Raw genomic sequence first — 10,704 nt, 5'->3', positions numbered from 1 at the left:
TAGCAGGCAACTAGTACAAGTTTTGGGGGACAAACGACTCTCTACCATATGTAAAGACTGGATTACCGAAAAATGGCAGGTGATGGAGTCTACAAAATCCAGGAAATCATCCCAAAGGAATACACCAGGGACGTTGAACTTGTCGAGGTGAACGTCGTAGAAATAAATCGCAAGGATACAGAGCTAGCTCTCAACTTGACATCTGAGGCACGCAAGACTCCCTTTTTTGAGAATGCAACTTACCTTCGCATGTGCAAAGGAGAGGGCGACCGTATACTTTTGATATATGGAAATGACAAGGAGTTTGTGGAAAAGACATTTTCCGAAAATAAATTGGAAATACATGGGTTTCATACCGCAAGTGTGCCAAAATATGCTCCATACACTCTAGAGCAATTTCACAAGTGGAAGGTACATTGGCCTTTAAAGTTTATAAGACCATCGTTTCAGCCCCTGGACATTACGGAGGATTTAAATGTGGAAATGACTAGTCTATTACAGAAAGCCATAGATGAGTCTAGGGAGAAATCAGGAAAAGGAGTCTGTATAATCACGTTTCGTGGTAAGATTATCGCAAGTGCATGTGACGAACGTGACGTTCATATTTTAAGCCATGCATCAATTTTAGCAATCGCAAAAGTAGCAGATGATAAAGTAAAGAGACAGTTTGAAGATAGACCAGATTATTTGTGCACTGGATGTGAAGTTTACCTGAGCCATGAACCCTGCTGTATGTGTGGAATGGCACTATTGCACTCTAGAATTTCAAAGGTAACATACGGTTTCAAGAATAAAAGTTTTGGCTGTTTTGGATCCGTTTTTAATCTACACAATATGGCACAGCTCAATCATCGGTTCCGAGCATTCACCACGGTACCAGATCTTGTACAGTAAATAAATTTCAGCTCCGAAACTCGGAGTATAAATATATTTATCGTTAGTATATGTCACTAGCGCATTTAAAGGGCATTTAGATGTACGTGTCGTCTCATAGGTAGCACTGTGGCATTTGAAGGGGACCGGTCAAGACCGAGATACAAATTTTGGGATACACTCTTCACGAAGCTTTTCTTCTTGATACAAAGCCTTGGCTCTATGGATAAAGGATTGCTCTGTTAGGCAGGAGAAGTCGAAGCTTGAATGAACGGTCCTGGAATAATTCCTAGGCTACGGATTCCAAATTCTGGAGATATTACGAATCTCACGATCTGTAAACCACACAAATATTTAGTGGCAGATTTTTTACTGTGGATCAGAATATTGAAATGTAGACTGCGCTTTGTATTACACTGCAAATCATCATTCTATTCCTTACCCCATCCACTAGGAAGAGTAACACATCTATCCTCCCGTTTTAGTTATAGCTGTTTGAGGATGAGATTCCTTTCTGTCTTCTCCTGATCCTTCCTTGGCTAGAGACTATAAAAGTACAGTGGACGGAGTAGTCTATCATTCATTCTTCTCTACTGGATTGTTCTTCAGCAAGATCATAGATGGTGAAGATGCCATATGGGAGGCCGAAGGAGAGGAAAGATGCGATGTACTATTCACAAGGTCTGTGGGTGACTCAATTACACTTACTCTATTAGTCTTACCACCTGGCGGTGGACTCGGACTAAAGTACTACATGAAGAAGTATGATGGAAAGTGGGCTTCTTTAAACAACGGCTTTGATCTCACTGCGTATGAAGTACTCCAAAGAGCATCAAATGTTGTAAATGATGAACCTGCAAACTCTTCCCTTTCCAAAGTAGACTCTTCACTCTTTAATGCCTTGGACTCTTTTGAGGAGAATGTTCCAGTTCCTCAGTCAGCTGAGCAGCCTGCCACTACTCCTATTACCCTTGATCTTGCTAGTCCAGATAACTCGAATATTAATGTAGACGAACAAACTTTTGGTGAAGTCTTACTCAAAAGCTATTTTCCAAGGAAGGATCATCATATATCATCCGTTGTAGAGAATGGAGTTACTCTCTGGAAGGCTACTGGAGATGAAAAATGTACATCTGTGCAATCTCATGTACAAGACTCTACTGTAATGACCATAGGAATAAAGAGTGGTGATGACTTGGAAGCTAAATTCTTTGAAAAGAATGGCGGCGTATGGAAGAATGTGGACAAGAGATACTTCGAGCATAGGCTACACTCAATGAAGGACTTTTCCGCACATGCTGGTGAGAGGCTGGGAGGACCTGAGACTTTGCCAGAGGAAGTTCTGACTAAAGAGAATGAGGATCTCCCTGAAGTTGGTACTCTAAAAGTGGAAAGTCCGGTAGAATCTAATGATGAGCTTAACTTTGCTAGCCTTGGATGTCCCTTGGGAGGATACTCAGGTTCAGGAATTCCCGTAGAGGACCTCAAGCCAGTAGTTGAGAAGGTAGAACCTCAAGATGATAAAGATTTACTAGAAGCCCCTGTAGAAGAGCTAGGAGAACTTGAGGCTTTACCAGAAGCTACTGTATTGGAACCTGAGGAAGACGCTGAAACTCAAGGAGAGAGGATAACTACCAATGGATCTCCAGACGAAAATGATGGCATACTATCTGTTGTAGATATGGATGATTTAGATTCTGTAGCCTCTGGAGATGGAGATAAAATAGGAAAAGGGAATATGGAGTATGAATTAGATGATTCAGTAGCTGGAGAAGAGGAAGAAGATGATATTGAAAAGGGTCAGAAGAATTTTAGAAGTACTCTACCTCCAGCTACTGAATCATCTAGTAAGACTAATGCTAACAGGGAAGCTAGCGTTCCAAAGCCTACCACTCCCGTTACTTTAGACCTTTCCAAACCAGATAAAGACAAAGTAGAGATTAAACAAGGTGCTGAAGAGGGATTTAATATGAAAAACTATACTCCAAAGGATGCTAAGGTTACATCCGTAGTTGATGGTGGAGCTACTCTGTGGACAGCTAGCAGAGAGGAAAAGTTAACTTCCGCTGGTTCTTCCACCAAGGGGAATGAATCAATTCTTTACTTGGAAATCGATAATGGTAATAGTGTAAAAACCCTCAAATTCTTTGAGAAGGTTGGTACTGAGTGGAAGAGTATTAAAGAGGATGAATTTTCAACCAAGTTTAAGGCAATGGTAGAATCGGTTTTGCCTACCTAAAACCCTCAGGGCTCTCAGCAATGACTGCTGATTAAATAAACTTCCATGGATATTCCTTGAAGATAATGTGTAAGATATGAATCCACTACTATGCAGTGATTGGCAGGGTAAAAAATATACACTGTCACCAATATAACATTTTTCAGTTACATTTCCATTCCTACATACCGCACTATAACGAATCTTTGTTGGCATCATCTATACTGCTCTTTCCACTAACAACTCATTTATGAGATATCGTTCATAACAGGTGATGTTCTTAGATTAATGTACAAGGTACCTATGGTCATTTCAATCGTTGTGTGAATGCCCAGTTCCAACGGAATTATAAGAATTATTCAATACTCTTTATACAAGCGAATATGATGTCTCATAAGAGATTAATACGCCTAAGGATAGAAAATGTCTATTTGATGCCTATAATGAGTATGCAATCAGTAGTGTGACCAATACTCTGGTTAAAATAATAATTTATGAAGTGGGAAGAATAGTAAGGATCAGAGTCCTACTATTGGATCCATTCTTGTGCATAGATATGAATGCTTATTTCTCAGGTCATGAAAGGAACTGGATGATGTTGGAATACGTTGTACTAACAGTGGTCCTCTTGAAGGCTTCCATAAGCATATTCACAAGATGGATTCAGGAAGCAAGTTTTGTCCGGACGAAGTCAAGCATGGTAGTAAAACTCCTAATGAGACTATTCCGCTAAAACTCCTATGCATTGAAGGATTAGTGGATGACATTGCAGTACACTATGGCAATAGCACTACTGGTCTTCGGAATCTCCAATCTGATCATGACAACTATGACTATTGGAAACCTTTGTGGCTCATATAGTTCATCATCCATGCAACCTTTTAAATGGTCATTCCAGAGTCTACCATGGGTGGATACACTAGCCAAAGCCCCTACCAAAGGACATAAATGTACCATCTGCTTGCTACGACATTAACTGCAATGTAATACCGATAAGATGACTAGGGACCATTAAAGCACGCGATGCACCAGGGACTAGAAGACATGTATAACCTTCAATGTGGAAAATTGCCTACAAGGGGAGTAAAGAGCAAATTCGTTTCTCTTGTAAAAACAGCATACCAGAAGCTCGTGGAGGTCATGGGAGCAAACACTTTGCCTGTCTTTATGGCAATCAAATTTATAATACATACCTGCTTACACCCTAAAAACCGTCAAACAGCCTATAATAATGAAGCAAACCTTCCAAGAGGCCTACCAATACGCTCGGTCCATGTGGCCTATCATGCAGGTCAGCAGGGGCAGTTATTCACAGGGTGTCCACCGCTAAAACAAAACACGCAGAGATAACTTGTAAGGCTTTAAGAATTCTAACCAAAATATCAATCGACTGGGCCCATTGAATAATGTCTATGTGAGTCTTTAAAACCCTCCAGGGATGATTAGACAGAGGAGAATGTGGAGGAATTGGAGAAGAAACAAGATGGTAGACAAACTTGTATTGGTACCAAAGAGTAAATAAACGCCAAAACCTTTAGAGAAGAAAAGAGAATAATTTTCTTCGCTGAAGAAGAATTTTCCTCGCTACCATGGGGCATAGAATCCGTTCTTCCTAGCCCAGGAAGAGGATCACTCTCATCTTGTATTCTCTTGGAAAACGTGACAAAGTTTGGTTTGTATGGATTATAGAGGTTGTATTGACTACCATCCCCCATGTCTACTACTATTAACTATGCATAGTCACCTACTTTCTCTAGAACGTTTTACAAGATGAGAATCAAGAACTGTTAAATGAGTGTCTTAAGGCACCAGCACTTGGAAATTATAACTAGTTACAAGTGTCTATGGGATGACAATGTCTGGTACCGAGAAGGATGGCGCTAAAAAGGCGGCTGCCTTCTTGGCAGGCTTTACTTCTTCTCAGCTATTCATTCTCATGGTTTCTTCTGGGAGTTATTCGGTGGACAGATTTATGCTTCCCAGGAGTTACGTTGGAATGTACATTAACAGGACTATTATTGCCTTCAGGCTGTCTACATTTCTTGGATCGCTTCTTCTTAATATACTAGTGCCTAGCATTAAGCAATTTGATAGAAGTCTACCTATTGTTTCTACAATATCAAGCTGGCTTTATTGTCTGTCATTCCTAGCTCTACTACTAATATACTACAATGGTGGGAAAAAAGGACACATCATGTACTACTACTGTGCAATTATTTTCACGTCGATTGTATACGGTTCAAATAACGTATGTCTTCCGGCTGTAATAGGGAAGGATATACCTTATTACATAGGTTCTATCCAGTTAGCTGCCATCATGGTTTCTGCTTACCAATTTTCGTTCACAAAGATTGCAAAGGCGTTGATGATCACAAATGTTCACTATAAGTTGATTGTCGGACAATTATCACTTGCAGTGTTTGTATCTGGGATATCCGCCATATTGTGGTCAGTTGCATATGCGAGTGAAACAATTAACGCAAGTGAGACTAATTTTAATGGAATAGACAAGGCCTTATCTCCTATAATGTTGACTACTTTGGGATTCGGAATGCAGAATCTCTTCTACCCTGCCATAGCTCCTTACAAATTTATTGGAATGGGTCTTGGCTCTAAGATCACTATGGCTGTCTTATTCACAAGCACTATACCATCACTTACTATATTCTTTCTCCCACAGGGTTGTGGTCCAAACACTAAATGGGATGAAACACATTGGCATGATGCATGGTGGTTTTATGTCTTGGAACTATTACTTGGACTGTTATTTCTTCTGTCTCTGCACTATCCAGGGGTATCAAAATTTTGTAGTATGAAAAATGGCTGGATGATTGCTATCCTCACAATATCCTATGATTGGTGTGTTCAGACGACTAGAGCTGCTGGGATGGGTGGAGCTGCTATGCAAGAAGGTACAAGGAATCCAGCTATGGCTACTGTCAATGCCTTTGGATTTTCTCTGGCCATGATTATGTTCGCTTTCATGGGCAACGGGTATCTCACAACGTATAGACAGGCTGAACAAGATAGAGACAACTGGCCTACCAAACACTTTACCACAAAAAAGGCATTCTGGTACTGGTACTCGAGTTCAGCAAAAGGCGCCTATAGAACCTGTATGACGTCTTATACAAGGGATATCAGAAGCACTATTCTCGGAAAGAAGGAACATCTTTTTATTGTCTATGAAGATACTCCACCTGAAGATGAAGATCCCTTCTTTGACCTTCCATTTATCAAGAAGAAAGAGGAAGCTGAATGCACACCATATCCGTTTGTGCCTCCTTACTAACTGTAAAATATACACACTCGTCAGTCCGTGCTAAATGTGCACGTTATTTTAACTCATCACAGTTTTTATCCATATCTGAAAAGCATAAATGGAATAGCCGATGCTCGTGTGTTTGAGATTCCCTAGAAGATTCACATCAGACCTTATGTAAAGACATCTAAGATGATAACCAGCTATACTTGATGAACACTGATTTTTATGCAGTTTATATACTGCTGATGCCGAAAAGCGCCATTCAAAGTCATTGGTGTTCACCTTTATGGACTTGCCAAGACACACTTTCCGCATTGTACAACGTTTATAGCGGTATATGATGTAAATGCCTCACGTTTATACACTTCAATTTGGGTCTTCCATAGCGGCTCCCTCATTAGGACCTACAAGACTGAGGACATTGCAGACAGTGAGTCACTGTCAAAGATTATAGAGGATTCTATCTCAGGAAAAAATTAATGCAGTACAAACCTCTATTCAACAACTTCCTATCAAATTCACGATTCCACTATTCCAACTGTTTTATGTGAGCCCTTTCCACCAATTCCTGGATTCCACAGATACGCATTCCCTAGTCCGTTACCTGCCCATAATTTCGCATCCGTAGAGACTATGGAACGCTTAGAAAATCCTACAGATCGAACCAAAATTTCTCGAGTCCGTTTGCCATTCCTTTTACACACTGAGGCTCGCCGTCTCCCCATCCGGTGGCCTCAAATCCAATTTATGGGCGAAAATTCTCACCTTGACGCCCTATAGAGAGGAAAATTCTCATGTCTCCGTACAATTTGGTTCCAAGACTAAGCATTCTCGGGGCGGTCAAGAATTTGCACATTTCCTACTCCAACAAGAGACTCGAGACGGCTGATGTCGCCAGGTGAGTGAATTTACCAACTTTATGGCAAATTTATGCTACCCAAAACTTTATGTAATGCGTGAATACTGGAATGTACGGTGAATAACCTCATTACGGCATGAATGGGCAACTTTAAGGACCAATGGTCGGTTTCTGGACGGATCCTCGAGGCTACGGATATCTTGCCATAGAAAGCATGATCATTACAGAAATGATCAGATTATGGAGCGTAAGAATGTTAATGGACAAGTAATGAGAGAAATGGAGGCTTTGATCGGCGCAATGACGGATTGATCTACAAGGTTTGGGGTATTTGACAGAGCTTTTGGGATGGATTTCTACAGAAGCAGTGATATTACAAGCTGAGATATTGGTAGAGAAAGAGAGAGATACATGATGGTCACTATACTAGTGAGTGAAGATGTAGGATGACAACTGGAAATGTAACCATACAAATTGGTTACTATCCGAAGAGCGGTGATAACGTCAAACTAGATACTAAAGGATACTATTATGAGAGTGGCAAGGTAAGAGTTAATCTTACGGATGAATGGTTTCCTGACCCAGAGGGTATATATAGGAAGTTTACTCATACTCCCGAAGATAGTTGTACAATAGGTGATATTAAAAAGGGAGGAACATCTCAGAATGGGTTCGGAGCCTTAAGTAGCTATTCAAGTGTCTCAGTCTACTACTGGTTGTTAGATAATGAGCATGAGAAGCCTCTCCTCATTCAACTTGGTAGTGAAAATGAGTACTACATATATAGTGGTAATACCTGGAGTAAGGATGGAGGTATAAATACTACTACTCTCAAGTCCAAGTTAGATAAAGAGAACTGTACAAAGAACGGAGCCCACGTCGTGGATTTATCTCAAAAGCATGGTAATTCTAGTGGTACTACTTGCGAGTGTCCCAGTTGCAATAGACCAAGTTTCCAAGTATACAAGAGCAGCGACTCCGGAGGTACTCCCTACTATGGACATACTATTACTTCAATCTCTGGCTTTAAGAATTTTGGCACTTGGCAACGTGGACTTCCATCTATTAGGGCTGTTGGAGTCATATTCGTTTACTGGTATAATTCTGGTACTAATCCTCTCCTTTCAGTCTATCAAAGAACTGGAAATCCAAGATTCTTCAGAAAAAGCGCTGACAATGTAAATTCCTGGATTGAGGTTACTGATAAATCTCCCCCTAAAGAAACCCTTCCTACTCCTCAAATTCCTCTAGATCTCTCTAAATCGTCTGGTATAACATACGATGGTGGAAGTAGCAGTATAAGTATAACTGTGCTAGTCAGTCCCATCAGTGATGGTTATTCTAAATTTGAGCATTCTTTCAGGGGCACATCATTTACGATTAGTGAAATTAAGCATGGTCAAACTACTCAACTTTCTGGTATATCCTCTTCTAACCCCCTACTTAGTGTCTCCGCATACTATCTAGGAGTAAACGATCCTAAAACTCTGCCTATGCCTCTCCTTGTTGAACTGAGATCAAGTGGGAGTAATACATTCAAGTACTTTTGCAGAGAAACAAAGGATGCACATACATGGTCTAAATATTCCGGATCTGGAGGAGGAACTGGTCAACTAAGGGATAATGCACTAAAGCAAGCCCTGGATACTCTTAAGAAGGTACCATTTCCTGATAGTACACCGAGCCTTGGTGGTCTTGGTATATGGAAGGCATAATATCACTACTAAAAATTGCATTATAAGAAACTCTCTTCATTAATCATTTGACGATGTTCTATTGGAGATATTAATTATAGAGGAAACAATTACCAATAACTGACCACATTTGACCCTTTTATCTACCTCCTATATTCATATATCGATTTAATCCATATATACACTAATTTTTAGGCGCCTGGTCGTTTATGCAACGGGAGAGAATTTGAAGCTAAAATACCCGCAGCTAAATGTGACTTGGGAAATTTTAGATTACGACTGCCCAGCGAGTTTAAAGGTGGAATATTTAAATGGCAGATCAGAAAGACTTATAATAGATGGATACAGTAAATCTGAGCGAGAGAAAATCATACAAGATTGGCAATTTTCGGCAGATTTAGTTCCATATCCTGAGACTTTGGCGCCTACACCAGAAAAACCGTAGCCGCATGCATACGAACATTTGTACAATATTGTCTGTGAATTTTCAATATGGAAGACCTTAAACAAACGTCTAAAGGTCATATGCCAAATGTACCAAGAGCATCAAATGAAGATCTTCAAGTAATTGAACTTACTGACCCACCCTCTGACGCTCAAAGTGTGGACTATGATCACACTTCTGTAGGACGTATGGACGCATTCGAGCAAGAAAATGCCACTTTAGAACTCAGAGTTACACCTGAAGATTCCCGTGTATTAGATACCCATTTTGCTGTTGTATATGACAGATTTTTGAGATTTAAAGACTCAGTTTCAAATAGAGCCAGAGAAAGAATAATGAGGTTCATGAGACAGGATATTGAAACTAATACAATTCCAGCTGAACGTGACGAAGAAGGTGGAATTATTACAAGATCGAGCAACTCAACGTATGATAGTCTTTTATTCAAGATCACAGTTATTCTTGGATTGATTTTCCAGTTCCCACTCTTATGGGTGTTTGGATCCTTTATGTTTTTTATCTTTTCCAACTTCAAACCTAAGGCTGTTAGATGGGGGCTTGCTAATGTCGTGTTGTCTTGTCTAAGTGTCATTTATGCTGCCAACCAGTGGACAAATGAGACCTCTTCAATTTTCGGACCATCTAGTTCTGAGCGTGATATTTTTCTAAATGACGACTTTGTTCCGGTAATACACGGAAATTTGACTCTTAATGGAGAGCACAGGGATTTGATATCTTTTGATGCAAAGTGTGAGTATTTGTGGACGCTTTTGGATGACTTTGATACATCTATTACGGATAGTCATAACATCAATGAAGCCAAACAGAAGCGTCTTTCAGACTCTCATTTTTTTGTGAACAAGGATCTAGTCACAAAGGGTATTAAAATGGCAAAGACTTCCGAGCGTATTAGGGTAAAGGGTTTGTTTCAAATCGCTGCATCGTTTGAGGGTTCTGCAGAAAGAGGGAATATAAAAACATCGGATAACATCTTTCTCCCGGTATTTTTCTATCCGCTGAAAACCCCTTCTTTTGACTTTGGCCTTAGGTGTCATCCAGTCACTCCAGTTGAGTCTTTTGGTGTTCAAGGTGTGCAGGGGGTATTGAAAGAGGTTGTTCAGGATGATGGTACCGTTGCCCTCGTGAGTAGTGAAGATGATACACAAGATGAAGATGGATATAAATGGGTTGGAGTGTCTGCAGTGGCTAATGACAGCTCCTTTGTATCGCAGGTTTTTAAATTCGACAAACTTCATGAATGTGATGTTGTTTATATTTCAAGACAAAATAGTGTAATATCAGCATATATTAGAGGTATATAATCGGTGGTTTTAGAATATATGGGTGGAA

The 10,704-nt window shown here is 40.1% G+C and overlaps 5 protein-coding genes across 5 annotated transcripts; 4 read left to right on the top strand and 1 right to left on the bottom strand.

Annotated features, from left to right (window-relative positions):
- Positions 1-72: 72 nt before the first annotated feature.
- BEWA_013010 (conserved hypothetical protein) lies at positions 73-894 on the top strand (the record flags this gene model as incomplete). The annotated part of the gene is made up of 1 exon (XM_004832137.1): positions 73-894. One exon carries the CDS (start codon positions 73-75, stop codon positions 892-894), a length of 822 nt encoding a protein of 273 aa, XP_004832194.1.
- Positions 895-1,502: 608 nt separating this feature from the next.
- Positions 1,503-3,112, top strand: BEWA_013000 (hypothetical protein; the record flags this gene model as incomplete). The annotated part of the gene is made up of 2 exons (XM_004832136.1): positions 1,503-1,554; positions 1,590-3,112. The coding sequence occupies 2 exons, from the start codon at positions 1,503-1,505 to the stop codon at positions 3,110-3,112; spliced, it is 1,575 nt and encodes a 524-aa protein (XP_004832193.1).
- Positions 3,113-4,722: 1,610 nt separating this feature from the next.
- BEWA_012990 (conserved hypothetical protein) lies at positions 4,723-6,383 on the top strand (the record flags this gene model as incomplete). The annotated part of the gene is made up of 1 exon (XM_004832135.1): positions 4,723-6,383. The coding sequence occupies exon 1, from the start codon at positions 4,941-4,943 to the stop codon at positions 6,381-6,383; it is 1,443 nt and encodes a 480-aa protein (XP_004832192.1). The 5' UTR covers positions 4,723-4,940.
- Positions 6,384-7,661: 1,278 nt separating this feature from the next.
- On the top strand, positions 7,662-9,260 carry BEWA_012980 (hypothetical protein; the record flags this gene model as incomplete). Its single annotated transcript, XM_004832134.1, has 2 exons — positions 7,662-8,873; positions 9,105-9,260. The coding sequence occupies 2 exons, from the start codon at positions 7,662-7,664 to the stop codon at positions 9,258-9,260; spliced, it is 1,368 nt and encodes a 455-aa protein (XP_004832191.1).
- A 494-nt stretch (positions 9,261-9,754) lies between these two features.
- Positions 9,755-10,664, bottom strand: BEWA_012970 (hypothetical protein). Its single transcript, XM_004832133.1, has one exon. It carries the CDS (start codon positions 10,608-10,610, stop codon positions 10,221-10,223), a length of 390 nt encoding a protein of 129 aa, XP_004832190.1. The 5' UTR covers positions 10,611-10,664; the 3' UTR covers positions 9,755-10,220.
- Positions 10,665-10,704: the final 40 nt, after the last annotated feature.

Source organism: Theileria equi (assembly GCF_000342415.1).
Source record: "Theileria equi strain WA chromosome 4 map unlocalized gcontig_1105316255033, whole genome shotgun sequence".
Taxonomy (NCBI): Eukaryota; Apicomplexa; class Aconoidasida; order Piroplasmida; family Theileriidae; genus Theileria; species Theileria equi.
This window is presented reverse-complemented; position numbering and strand designations above follow the sequence as displayed.

What these genes read in the sequence shown, in the direction of transcription:
- BEWA_012970 (XM_004832133.1), bottom strand. Translation starts at nt 10,610, where the DNA reads ATGAAGTTTGTCGAATTTAAAAACCTGCGATACAAAGGAGCTGTCATT.